At 41.5% G+C, this 14,736-nt stretch overlaps 1 protein-coding gene across 2 annotated transcripts in view; it reads right to left on the bottom strand.

The window, feature by feature from the left end:
• Positions 1-1,787: 1,787 nt before the first annotated feature.
• The window catches only part of tomm7 (translocase of outer mitochondrial membrane 7 homolog (yeast)), a 43,703-nt gene continuing 30,754 nt past the window's right edge, over positions 1,788-14,736 (bottom strand). Inside the window, exons 3-4 of one of the 2 annotated variants that reach the window (XM_068008863.1) lie at positions 2,993-3,079; positions 1,788-2,304 (exon numbers count right to left, since the gene is read on the bottom strand). In XM_068008863.1, coding sequence (XP_067864964.1) covers positions 2,289-2,304; positions 2,993-3,079 — 103 coding nt within the window. In that variant the 3' untranslated portion in view covers positions 1,788-2,288. The remainder of the gene's footprint in view (positions 2,305-2,992; positions 3,080-14,736) is intronic. The other variant, XM_068008864.1, reaches the window with a different exon arrangement.

Here is a 14,736-nt window from a genome sequence, read left to right as displayed (position 1 = left end):
TCTAACAGACATGACAGAGAAATTAAACAGCCTGAACTGTGAATTAGAGGGAAATAAAAAAACAATTGCAGACATGATAAGTGCAGTGGAAGCTTCCAAATCGAAACTGGGCGTTTGGGTTCAACAACTAGGGCGGCGCAGTGGTTAGCACCGCAGCCTCACATCTCCAGCGACCTGGGTTCAGGTCTGGGTACTGCCTGTGTGGAGTTTGCAAGTTCTCCCTGTGTCTGCGTGGGTTTCCTCCGGGTGCTCTGGTTTCCTCCCACATGCCAAAGACTTGCAGGTTGATAGGTAAATTGGCCATTATAAATTGCCCCTAGTATAGGTAGGTGGTAGGGAAATATAGGGACAGGTGGGGATGTGGTAGGAATATGGAATTAGTATAGGATTAGTATAAATGGGTGGTTGATGGTCAGCACAGACTCGGTGAGCCGAAGGGCCTGTTTCAGTGCTGTATCTCTAAACTAAACTAAACTGCAGAAAAAGAAAATGCAGCACTTGCCATCTGTGCTCCAAATGCTGGTAGAAAATGAAGGTACTGAGCTTCTAGATGCCAGCAAGTACAGTGATCTCTTGACCAGGCTTGGCCAAGAATTCAACAACAGATTTTGTGTCTTTAAGCAGCTGAAGCCATGTGAGATGTTTACTTGAAATCCCTCTACGGAAGTGGATGTAAGTGACATTTCTGAACAAGTGAGCTCGCTGTTTAACCTGCATTGTACCAATTTGGAAATTGAGATTATTAATCTTCAAAATGATATTCAACTGAAATCAAGGTGCCCTCCAATCAATTTCTGGAGTCTTGTGGATAGAACCATAGAAAAATTTCGGTACAGGAGGAGGCCATTCAACCCATTGTGTCCGTGCCGGCTGAAATAAAAACTCGCCGCCCAATCTAATCCCACCTTCCAGCACCTGGTCCATAGCTTTGCCACTTACAGCACTTCAGGTGTCCAGGTAACTTTTAAAAGAATTGAGGGTTTCTGCACAGAGAGGTACAGCAATATCTGCACAGCAGCAATGAAAGTGGCTTCATTGTTTGGTTCCACATAGCTTTGTAAGTCCGTCTTTTCTAACAAGACCTTTATCAAATCGAAATTTTGAACACGACTGACCAGCCAGCATCTGAACGACTCCATCAGGGTTGCCCTCTCCAGTTACAAGCCAAATTTCACAGGACTACTGGACAGCATGCAGTGTCAAGTATCACAATGAAATCAAATTAAGATTAGTTTTCCTTCATATTAATTATAATGTAATAGCTAAATATTTAATTTGCATTGATCTATTCATATTTTTCAATATATGTTTAAATAGCTCGCGATCTTTTTCATTGGAGAATCCTGGAATAGAGGGTTACAATGATAGATTTAAATCAGGAAAGATGGGAGGAAGCTCAAATGAAGCATAAATGCCAGCATGGACTCAATGGGCCAAATGGCCTATTTCTTTGCCTTATATCCCATGTAATCCTATAGATAGACCACTGATCATTTGGTCCCATTGCAACATCTGACGACTCATCATGACTGATGTCATTATCTCCCGCAGATTTTTGTTACTTTGTTACTAAAATTAACTATTGGTAAATATCGTAAAGTGTTGCCCTATACCAGGAAAGGCAACCAGTGCATTTAGGTTGTTGTATGAAAGTCTTCGGTTTAATTACTTGCACAGGAACAATTAGCTCGCATTGTGTCGATAATAAACTATTTGAATTGGTGAATTTCCATCTCACATTTCTATTGCAGCTGCTGAATCTCAAAGCAAGATTTACAGTATGCATCTTGAACTTGAAACTACAACACTTTATTTGAAAGTGTACCCAGGAATTAGAACACTCCTGCAATTACATCTGTTATCTTAACAAAAACTTGAAAACTTATTTAAATACCGTTAGATTTTTTCAGTGTGTAGGTTTATTCAGTGAAGCTTCACATATTAGAAAAGTGCTTACTTAGCTTTCAAACCAAGGCAACTGACAATTACACATGCAGCAAATTTCATCCAGCCATTTTTAGACAAATAGCTTCTCTTTAGATTTTTTCCCTCAATAAAAAGTTTTATTTGCAATGGGTCATCAAAACAAAAATACCAGCCACAAATAGTTAAATTTTATAGGCTAACAAGAGTCAGTAACCTTTCCCCTGGAAAGTCTATTGCTGTAGCTCAGTAAAGTGGCGAACACAGGCATTGAACCTGTCAACTGTAATGATCTGTTCTTCTCAATTTTCCCACAACTGATGCTTCCAGTCAAAATGGAAATATAGATCTTCTGCTGTACTGTTTCATCCCCACAGCAAACTACAAATAGAAAATACAGACAATTAATTCACAAGAATTCCCACTATAAGGCAATTTCTTTATCTAAATGAACTCAAGTATAAATAAAAATGAGGGTTGCCCTGATTAAAGGAGAACTATGTCCAAGTAGGCCACAGCCTCCATTTATTACCTTGTGTAATATAGCACAGCCTTGAAAGGATTGGTATGTGATCCTTTCATTAACAGCTACCTGCCAATAGTTAGGGCATATGGAGTCATGGGACAAATATCTGAATGGATAGCAAATTGGCTAAAAAAAAAGCAGAGAAAAGAGTTAACAGGTAGTTTTTCAGATAAGGTTGTAAAAAGTGGTGTTCTACAAGGATAAGTGCTAGGACTACTGTTATTTCTAATTTACATTAATGGTTTGAACTCAGGAACAAGTAAAACAATATCAAACAGGATTATAGCTGACACGGAGAAAGAATGAAATAAAAGAGGACATTAGAAAACTTGGAAAATGGGCAGTTATGCTGCAAATGGACTTTAACATAGATAAATGTGAGGTGATGCACTTTAGTAGGAAAGATAGAAACATCACCAGCACCTTAGAAAATAAGAAATTTGAATGGGACAGAAGAGTAAAGGAATCTAAAAACATAGGCGAACAAATCATTAAAAATAGCATCGCAGTTAAGCAAAACAATTAAAAATGCCAACAAAGCACCTGGATTTATTTCTGGTCATGTTAAACCCACATAGGACCATGGTCAGGCTGCACTTATGAGTACTGTGCGCATTTCGGGTCTCCATACTGTAAAAAGAAAACATTGAAGCATGGGACGAAGTACAAAAAAGAATTAGAAGGATGGTACCAGACTGAGATTGTAGCTATTGGTGAAGATTGAACAGGTTGAGGCTTTCACTTTAGAAAATGAAGACTTAGAGAATGCCCTATTAGAGGTTCAGGGTAGACAGGAAGAACGCTTACACTTGTGGAAGAATTCAAAACTAGGTGCCATAACTACATGACCGTTTCTAATAAACTCGATGGGAAAATAGGAGAAATTTCTTTACTCAGAGTGCTTAGAATGGGAGACAGTGACATAGTGGTAATGTTACTCAACTTGTAATCTAGAGACCCCGACTAATGCTTTGTGGACACGAGTTCAAATCCCATCATGGCAGCTGGTGGAATTTAAATTCAATTATTTATTAAAAGTTAGCCCCAGACATGGTGACCATGAAGCTACCGGATTTTCGTAAAAACCCATCTGATTCAATAATGTCCTTTAGGGAATGAAATCTGTCGTCCTTACCCAGTCTGGCCTGAATGCGACTCGAGTCCCACAGCAATATGGTTTACTCTTAACCGCCCTCTGAAATGGCTGAGCAAGCCACTCACTTCTACCAAATCACTACAGAAAAGTCGAATAATAAAACCGGATGGACCACCCAGCATCAATCTAGGCACCGGAAATGAGAAGAACAATTGATCCTGTAAAGTCCTCCTTCGTAACATCTGGGGACTGGTGCCAAAATTGGGAGAGCTGTCCCACAGACTAGTCAAGCAACAGCCTGACATTTACTCTCTGATTCATACCTACACTCAATGTCCCAGACTGCTCCATCACCATTCCTGGGTATGTCCTGTCCCATCGGCAGGACAGACCTACCAAAGGTGGCAGCACAGTGGTATACAGTCAGGAGGCAGTTGCCCTGGGAGTCCTCAACATTGATTCCAGAACCCCATAAATTCTCATGGCATCAGGTCACACATGGGCAAGGAAACCTCCTGCTGATTACCACCTACCGCCCTCCCTCAGCTGAAGAATTAGTACTGTTCCATGTTGAATACCACTTGGAAGAAGCAATGAGGGTGGTACGGGCACAGAATGAACTCTGGGTGGGGGACTTCAATGCCCATCACCAAGAGTGGCTCAGTAGCACCAAACTGGCAGAGTCCTGAAGAGCATAGTTGCCAGACTGGGCCTGTGGCAGGTGGTGAGGGAACCACGAGGGAAAAACCTACTTGACTCACTCTAACCAATCTATATGTCGCAAATGCATCAGCATTGGTAGGAGCAACCACCGCACAGTCCTCATGAAGACCTGACTTCACCATGCATCATGTTGTGTGGCACTACCACCATGCTAAATGAGATAGATTCAGAACATATTTAGCAGCTCAAAACTAGACATTCATGAAGTGCTGTGGGCCATCAGGAACAGCAGAATTGCATTCAACCACAATCTGTAACCTTATGGCTTGGTATATCAAGCAGAGCAGGCTAGATATTGAGATTTGTCTTCCCACTGTCATAAGTTTCTTTGTGTTATCTTAAGCAAGACAATGAGGCACATGGATTCCAATTGCTTGAAGATCTCTAGAAGGTTTATTAACAGCTAAACTAGTACATACAATACAGAGCAAACTATATACAGAACCTTTATCCAGGGTGTTGCTGTGCAGTGACTATGGCTTCTAGTCACATCACTGCATCCTGGTACTTAGCTCATTAGCACACTGAGTTCTTAAATGGACATCACTCTTAAAGCAATCTTACAACATCCCCGTTCTTTCCAAAGATAAGTCTCATATGCTACAAGTAACAAAACATAAAATTGGACATCAAAATTAGTTATATAGGGATAGAGATTATAACATTTACCAATATAAAGATAAGAATTGTGAAATTTAAGAGTGCAGATGCTTAAAAGTCCATGCATCATTTTGGTGGTTTGACAACTCTTCCAGATCTTGTTACGGTATAACCTTCTGGGGATGTGGATTTCACCCTAGGCTGTTCCTGGCTTTCAGACCTGTTGTCAATGTGCTGGTTACTGTCCTGTTGTTCAATCACATCCTCATTGTCGGAATGCATTCTTTCGAGTCCGCTGTGCGCAATTGGAGTATTGCAGACTTCTTTTAATTGGCTTCGATTCCTCAACACTGCTCCGTTAGACGTTGTAACCTCGTATAACCTAGGCTCACTGCATACTTTGGATACCTCTGTGGGTAACCACATTCTCACTGTAGGGTGTATGAGCCTGACCTTTTGTCCAAACTGCAGTTGAGGTAGTTCCGCCCCTGCATGTCAGTCATGCACCATTTTCACTCCCTCATTTTTCAGGCAGTGTCTCCTGCATCTGGGAGAATTTGGACAGATGAAGGCATGGCAGAATCGTTCTCACTTGTCTGCCAGTCGTCTTGCTAGCTCTATACCCATATGGCCTTGGTGAAGTTGTGACAAGATGTCCTGTCGGAGAGCTTTGGGTACAATCACTTGTGTTCCTTTGAAGGCTATGCTTCTCGAGATACGGAGTTCATCTCTGAGGCCAAAAACATCTGAGGGTTTCTGGCACCTCTTTTATCGTATCAGGCCATCCTTCTACGACTCTCCACAGTGCCTTCAGTTGTGGGTCATTGGCTGTTTCTGAATGCAGTTGGTCACATTTGTGCTGACCAAAATGCGATACATCGATTTTGAGCACATCTTCCGCCTTGAGGTCCATGCTGTCTACTTGCAGATCCAGTGGGACATCATTATTGTTCAATTTTGGCAATCTGCTCAGCGTATCCAAGGTGACCATTTTGGTACCCGGTTTGTAGCAGACGAAGTCCTACCCCTGTACTTGCACTAAAAGTCGCTGTAGTCAAGGTGGTGCACTTGTCAATGGTTGGCACCAGATCATCTCCAGTGGTTTGTGGTTGGTTTCCAGAGGACTGCTTACCGACCAGGTAGGTGTGGAACCTTGTGATAAAGTGTTTCACGTTCTATGTCTGAGTAATTAGATTATGCTGAGGATAAACCTTTGGATCTGAATGTAATTGGTTTGCCATCCTGCAGGATGCATGCTCCTGGCCCTTTCTGTGAGATGTTAACTTCCAGGATTGTCTTCTTCCTTGCAAGGTACAGGTTTCTGCTGACAATGCTTGTTCAAAAGACTCAAACATATGCTGATGGTCCTCCTGCCATACATATGGTACATCTTTCTTTCAGAGCTCTCTCAGTGATTATGCTTTATCAGAAAAATTTGGAACGTATGGTGCCAAGAAGTTGAAAAATACAAGATATCGCTGTAGATCTTTGTCTTGTGGAGTAGGCATATGCCTTACATCTTGGACTTTGCCTGGGTCAGGACGGATTCCGCAACCTGAACAGATGGAGCCAAAGAAATTGATCTGACTTACATTCACCTGGCACTTCTTGCAATTAAAAAGGAGCCCTTCGTGACAAGCGACTGCCAGTGAATGAAGATTTTAATTATCTTCTTTGGTTTTGCCCATTACCGCAATATCAGCAGTGCATATACATTCAGGCACATTTTCTATAATTCTGTCCACATGCTGCTGAAACAGATCTTGACTGACAGTTAAGCCGAAGGGTAGTCTGTGGAAGCAATATCTTCCAAATGGTGTTCTGAAGGTGGTGACTTCCTGAGATTCCTTAGCTAGGCGTACCGACCAATATCCATGTTTAGCATCCAACTTGGAGAAGAATTTGGATCCTGTGTACTTGGGATTTAATTCCTCTGGTGTTGGAATCTCATGGGGGCATCTCTTTAGGGAGAGGTTTAGATGCCTCGGATCTAGACATACCCTGATTGCTCCATCCTTCTTTTTTTGACGCACATAATTGAGCTGCACCAGTCTGTGTGATGATGCAAACGACGGATGGTGTCATTGCGTTCCATGTCATCCAACTCACACTTAAGCTTTTCTTGTACGTACACGCTGCACTTTCTGGGAGAGTCGATTGATGGAATTGCACCGCCTTTGAAATCTCCTATGGCGTTGAACCTATCTGGGTACATTTGTTGTAATTCCTGGACTGACTCAATGCGGGTTGGGTACCTTAGTGATCCCGTGGATAGTCACAATATTGAGGTCCTTACTCGCTGGTATTCCCGCCACTGCTGGTCTATTCGTGTCTACCAGGTAAAATATTTGTGGTTTCCATGCCGACTTGCCACAGCTGCAATGCATTGTTAGCGTGCCACTGCAAGGGATGGGTGACCAATTGTATTCAGTTAACTTTGCAGTTGTATCATTAAGTTCCAACAACCCCAATACATATCCTTCAGGATTCGGAATGGTAGGATATTTGCACTAGCTCCCCTGCCAATCTTTGTCCTGAGTGTGCGTTTGCCAACTTTCTTTGGGCACATGATATTAATAGCAGTAAAAGCTGCCAATTGTTTGACTGCATCAACACAACGTGTCAGGTTCACAATGTGAAACGCCTGCTCGTCTTCTGGCTGAGAATCGCTCCACTCTGAGTCTTGTCTCAGGTCTATTTTGCTGTGGGCTTAGTGTACTGGCTTGCATTTATGCAGATCTCTGGCACGCTCCTGGCTGCTGTTGCTATGTTTTTATTTATTTATACAGCACTGAAACAGGCCCTTCGGCCCACCGAGTCTGTGCCGACCAACAACCACCCATTTATACTAACCCTACAGTAACCCTATATTCCCTACCACCTACCTACACTAGGGGCAATTGACAACGGCCAATTTACCTATCACCTGCAAGTCTTTGGCTGTGGTAGGAAACCGGAGCACACGGCGAAAACCCACGTGGTCACAGGGAGAACTTGCAAACTCCGCACAGGCAGCACCCAGAATCGAACCCGGGTCCCTGGAGCTGTGAGGCTGCGGTGTTGCTGCACCTATCTTCTGTTGGCTTGTGTCCTATTATGACTTCTGGCTGCGTCTTTGGAACCAGATTTCTTGCACAGGCGGTACCAGTTTCCTTTTGCACTGCATGCCTTGCACAGATCTTGAAATGCAGGACAACTTCGCGGTGAGTGGGACAAACCACACTTACCACACAGCTTGCTTGCTTGTGACCTGGTTACTGTGCCAATACTGTCAGCTGCACTGAGTGCTTGCAGATGCAGTTGTCCAGCTACAATGGCTTCGTATTTCCTGCCATCTTCTAGCAGCGCATCAAAATTGTGACCTTTCTTCCCACCCCCCACCCCCCCCCCAAACAGGTATTTTTGAAATGCTTTAATAAGTGTTGAGACAATCACCAGCTCCATTATTCGCTCTGATAGCTCAGTTTCTGAAGAATTGCATTTGTTGCCCTTACTACAGCATCTACTGATAAATTGATCTATCGATTCCTACGGCTGTTGCCTGTAAGACATCAATTCCAGGCGATGAATTCTAAAATTCACTCTTACCCGCAGCTCATCTTCCAGCACTTTCCATATGTTTGCGGGATCTGGTCCTCTTCAGATAAGCCTGAGGTATTGATTTCGTATAAGTCCTCACTTCCACTGCTATCAGTATTTTCACAGTCTCCTTCTCTGATTCTGCAACTGCTTGGTTTATGAAGCATAACTGCATTCTTTGTTTAAAATGTTTGAACTCGGACAGGATATCAATGGCCTTCCAGTCCGTGCTGGGAAATTTGATATCCATCCTTCTGCTGTCTTTTGCTTTCTGTTCTATATTTAACTTTGTTCAGTGCTGTGTGCGCCTTCAGCACTGGACTTATGACTTTTCTATTTGTGGGTTAAAACTGGTTTTAAAACTTGTCCTATTAACTCTGCGCTGTTCCCCCTTTAAGAAATTCTTTTTTTCAGGCTAGCTGCTTTGACGGCATGTAACAGGTAGTTGACAGTGACTCGGTTTTTCTCTTTCAGCATTTTGCTTGTATGTTTACACAGTTGTTCGAAAGGCAGTTCAAGGGTTTTCCCCTTTGCTTTTTTATCTTCTTCATGCTTGACAGATTTATTGATTTTTTCAACTTGACTGCTTTACTGGAGACGCATGTGTTTGGGGGTCTCCCACACTTTTTTTTTAAATTATTGGACTTTTTTTTCCAGTTTGTGCGCCTTTCAGGGTTTTCCTTTTCTTTCTCTCGCTCTAACGCACTGCGACATTACACTGTTTATTAAACAATTATGATTTTAAAAAATATCTATCATAGCAACTAACTTCCATTTTCTACTCAATTCATAGCAAACACAAAGTAATTTCAGTTTCCTAATAATGATAAAGAATCAATAAGGAACTGCACAAGTCTAATTGTCTCTTTCCCCTATCTGGGAGAATTTTTCATTTTTTGGATACCATTCCAATATTCCTCCTCCTCCACTTTGGATTATAGTCACTGAATAAGTTAAATTGCATGTTCGCTATACTGAATTGACAAATGCTCAGATTTTTTACCAAAGTTTTGTGAATAACATTCCACGATTTAATCAATTTGTCTACAAAAACTTCAAATCAGTGGCCTTGGATATGGCATATTCCTATATATGATGGCTAAACTATTTCACTTTTTGGATGACTGATTTTTTTTTTGAGAGGTCACTGGTCTTTAAAGTTTTACACTCGAGATGGTTTGTGGATAACAGGAAAGTTCAATTGTCCATGAACAGGTTATTTCATTAACAATGATCATGATGTGAAGATAACATTGTCCCTACTTTTTGGACATCCAGTGTCAAAATCTGCATAATAATTTCAATACAAGTAACATAATACTTTGACTTGTTAATTAAAAAGCTATGGGTGCTCAAAACACACATCTTAATCTGTAAATTTAACTGTTGGCAACTCCAGGGAACTTTTTTTGCTACAAAAAGATTTCAGTGTGTACACTTCAGTGAAAATCCCCCATCAGCAGTTACTTTATTACGGTAATACCAATGTCGTTACTAAAATAAACACTCAAAAAATGATAAAAATGAAGTGCTGTCTCCTTTTTTATTTTCCCTACTTTTCCCCTATTTCACAATTATAACTTTTTTTATACTGTCTGATCTGGCATAAACTATCTCTCTTGTGATTCATTTAACTTTTTTTACTTAATGCTATTTTTAAAACTTGCCTCCATGTATTAAATTTCCATTTCGAGGGTGGCCAAATTTGATACAAAATGGTCCGCGATTGGCTGAATAGAGGCTTAAGGCCAAATTTTCAACCAATTAAGTTTCAGGACACTGAAGATTCATCTAGTCACATCATTGCAGCGATTAATTTTATGACAAGTATTTTATTTATAGATTCAACCACTATACAAGATAACTAGTTAGCTGCTTAGTGGGGCAGACATTGTCAAAACAGGTTATCTTAGCAGCAGTAGGCATAAGTTTAATATATTCTTAAACATTATATTTTACTTTTTATACAGTTCTCTAACTTTTGCACAATAGCAATTGAGAAGAGGCAAGTTTCATAATCGTTCAATTTGTGTTGTGCAGTATGAGGATGAACTATGATCTACAAAGAATGACTGGAGTACTGCAGTAGTGTGTGCAGTATTGGTCTCCTTATTTATTTAAGGAAGGATGTAAATGCATTGGAAGCAGTTCAGAGAAAGTTTACTAGACTATACTTGGATGGGCAGGTTGTCTTATGAGGAAAGGTTGGGCAGGCTAGGCTTGTATCCACTGGAGTTTAGAAGAGTAAGAGACGACTTGATTGAAACATATAAGATCCTAAGGGGTCTTGAGAGAGTAGATATGGAAAGGATGTTTCCTCTAGTGGGAGAATCTAGAACGAGGGGTCACTGTTTAAAAATAAGGGATCGCTCTTTTAAGACAGAGATCAGGAGAAATTCTTTCTCTGGGATCGTGAGTCTTTGGAACATTCTTCCTCAAAAGGCAATGGAAGCAGAGTCTTTGAATATTTTTAAGGCAGAGGTAGATAGATTCTTGATAAGCAAGGGGGTGAAAGGTTATTGGGGGTAGGCGGGAATGTGGAGTTAAGGTTACAATCAGATCAGCCATGACCTTGTTGAATGGCGGAGCAGACTCGAAAGGCTGAGTGGCCTACAACTGCTCCTAATTCGTATGAATTTTCTTAGCAGATCTCAAAACGTTTCACAAGCAATTGGACACAACGAGGTCTACGAGAAATAAATTAATCTAAATATAGTTGTTTTTAAATTGGTGCTGGCCAGAACACAGCATAATTGGTACAAAAACTGTGCAATGAAATTTATAAATGACAGACACTTTAGGGATTGGCATCAAGTTGTCCCTTTTGTTTGCAAATGTCCTTATTTTCAAAATGGTCATTGTATGGACTGTAATTTTTTTTCCAACAATCTTGAAAAACCAGCTGAGATCAAGATCAGCATCTAATCAGATGCAACAATGCTAAGATTTCTTTGCCTATACACCAGCTTTCAATTCTGTTCACTACAGTTTCACAGTCTAAATTCCCATTTCATTTCAAACTGCTCTCAATTGGAGCAAAGTGTAACTGCAGTAATGAACAGTGTTTCTTAGTTCTATTTACCAGCATTAGATCACAGGACAAAAAGCAGGGGAAATGTGATGATATGCTGTGCTGGTATATTGAAGTTTTTAACAGGCAAGTCTTAGAATGAATTGAAAACATCTGTGAGAGAAAGTATAACAGATCACATTATTTAGAAGAGTAAAACTGCAGTTTTCTAGTTGATCAGCAATTCTGTTGGCAGGCTGACTGACAGCTGGGATCCACAGGTGAGTCTATTGCCCTTTGGATTTGTTAAGGGAAGGTCGTGTCTTACTAACATAATTGAATTTTTTGAGGAAGTAACAAGGAGGATTGATGAGGGTAGCGCAGTGGATATTGTCTGCATGGATTTTAGTAAGGCATTTAAAAAGGTCCCACATGGCAAACTGGTCAGAAAATTAAAAGCCAATGGGATTCAGGGGAATGTGGTGAGTTGGATCCAAAATTGGCTCAGTGACAGGAAACAAAGGGTAATGGCTAACAGATGTTTTTGTGAATGGAAAGCGGTTTCCAGTGGCATTCCAAAAGACTCAGTGTTGGGTTCCTTGCTGCTTGTGGTATACATTAATGATTTGAACTTAAATGTGGGAGGCATGATTGGGAAATTTACAGAAGACACCAAAATTTGCCGTGTAGTTGACAGTGACGAGGATAGTTGTAGACTCCAGAATGATATCAATGGTTTGGTTGAGTGGACGGGAAAATGGCAAATGGAATTCAATCCGAAGAAACTTGAGGTAATGCATTTGGGGAGGGAAAACAAAGCAAGGGAATACACAATAAACAGGAGGATATTGAGAGGGGTAGAGGAAGTGAGACACCTTAGACTGCATGTCCACCTGAAGGTGGCAGGACACATGGATAAAGTGGTGACGAAGGCATATGGAATGCTTGCTTTTACTGGCCGAGGTATAGAATACAAAAGCAGGGATGTAATGCTGGAACAGTATAAAATGCTGGTTAGACTACAGCTGGAGTATTGTGTACAGTTCTGGTCACCATATTACAGGAAAGATACAAGTGCTCTGGAGAGAGTACGAAGGCGATTTACAAGAATGTTGCCAGGGCTTGAAAATTACAGCTACGAGGAAAGATTGTAAAGGCTAGGGTTGTTTTCCTTAGAACAGGGGAGGCTGAGGGGTGACTTAATTGAGATGTATAAAATTATGAGGGGCCTAGCTAGAGTAGACAGAAGGACCTGTTTCCCTAGCAGAGATGTCAATTACCAGGGGGCACAGATTTAAGGTGATTGGTAGAAGGATTAGAGGGGACATGAAGAAAAAGTTTTTCATCCAGAGGGTGATGGGTGCCTGGAATTCACTGCCCGGATTGGTGGTGGAGGCAGAAACCCTCAACTCATTTAAAAGGTACCTGGACCTGCACCTGTAACCTGCAAGGCTATGGACCAGGTGCTGGCAGGTGGGATTAGAATGGGCAGCTAGTTTTTTCAGGCGGCGCAGACACGATGGGCTCTTTCGGTGTTGTAACTTTTCTATGGTTTGAGAGAGGCAAGGAGACACGGGACAACCATCCACCTTCACTTCCAAAGCCAAAGCTCCTCAGAGAAACTGATGCACCACTAGAAGGCAAAGGAAAGATGATGATGGTAAGGTCAACAGGGAGAGGAGCTACCATCAGCCATTGAAAGATTGTATGGAAGTGACAGCCCCTCCCTTTGCGTGCATGCACTTTTAAGCTGCTGGTTTGTGAGAGAAGAAAATTAGTTAGCATTGCTGCAGTTAATAAAGTGATCATAATCTCAGCTGGTTTTTCAAGATTGTTGAGAAAAATTTTGATAGTACAATGACCATTTTGAAAATATGGACACCTACCAGTTCCTAAAATGTCCCTAATTTACAGGCACACTTTTGGAGGCTTGTGCAATTAATGCATACTGGCCAGGACTGTAGTTTGTCTTAAAGAAATAAGGTTACTTATGTGGTCGGCACAGGGAGATCGCACAAGAAATGGATCATAAGTAGAGTGCAAAAGTTAGCAATTTTGTGCAAGTGGGAATTCAGTACAGAAGGGGTTGGAGGTGCTGCTTTCAGCCTTCAGTACTTGTCGTGGTTTGTGTAAGCTTGAGGTAGTAAGTATTTAATATTCTTTTCCAGTGTCTTAGTGCTCAGTGCAAGCTGGCACGAAGAAAAAACTTTACGACAATCTAAAAAGTAGATATAAATAAGATATAGCAGAGCAGGTCGTGTGTCTGGACTGCAGTATGCGGGAATTTGTGGACAGTGAGACTGTCTAGAATGAACATATCTGCAGTAGATGTCTCCGTCTCAGATCTCTCCAGCTCACAGTCACTGAGCTGGAATGAGAGCTGGTGATACTCTGACACATAAAGGGAGGAGGAGCAGTATCTGGATAGTCTGCTCCAGACGAGGTCAGACCTTGTGGGAGGTACAGATTCAGAAAGGGGTTGGTGTGACTGATGGGGTACAGCGTAAGGAGAGACCAGGTAAGATACAGAACAAGGATCCGCAGAAACTAATCCTACCCAAGAGATACAATGCATTTGTTACCTGCGTGGATAAGGACAAAGACTGTAAGAATGACAGCTAGAATGGCACCTTGGAGCAGGAGACTGTCCAAAGGAGGGAGGAGAAGGAGAAAGGGAAGTGTAATATGGTAGTTCTAGGGGATTCAATAATTAGGGGAACAGATAGCATCCTTTTTAAGCAGAATTGAGAGTCCCATATGGTATCTTGCCTGTCTGGTGCCAGGGTGAGGGACACCTTGAACCAGCTTGAAAGTATATTGGAGAAGGAGGGGGAAGATCTAGTTGTTATGGTCTCTGTTGGGACCGAAAACACAAGAAAGAGTAGGCAAGAGGTCCTGTTAGGAACTATGAGCTAAATTAAAGAACAGGACCTCAACGGTTATAATCTTGGATTATTACCCAAGACATGTGCAAATTGGCAGAGGCAAGCAGATTAGGGAGGCAAACACGTGATTCATGGAGTGGTGTGAGAAAAAGGCTTTCCATTTCATGAGACACTGATACCAGTACTGGGACAGGAAGGAACTGTAAGGTTGGGATGGTCTCCACCTGAACTAGGCTGGGACTGGGGTTTTAGCAGAAAGGATAAAAAGGCGGTCACAAGAACTTTAAAATAGTAAATAGGGTGGGGTGGGAAGGATCAGGTGGAAACGGTAGTATTAATAATATTTCAGAAATAATTGAAAGGGAAGAGAGTAGATTAACAGTCAGCAATTGTA

Source organism: Heterodontus francisci, chromosome 2 (genome assembly GCF_036365525.1).
Source record: "Heterodontus francisci isolate sHetFra1 chromosome 2, sHetFra1.hap1, whole genome shotgun sequence".
Lineage (NCBI taxonomy): Eukaryota > Metazoa > Chordata > Chondrichthyes > Heterodontiformes > Heterodontidae > Heterodontus > Heterodontus francisci.
This window is presented reverse-complemented; position numbering and strand designations above follow the sequence as displayed.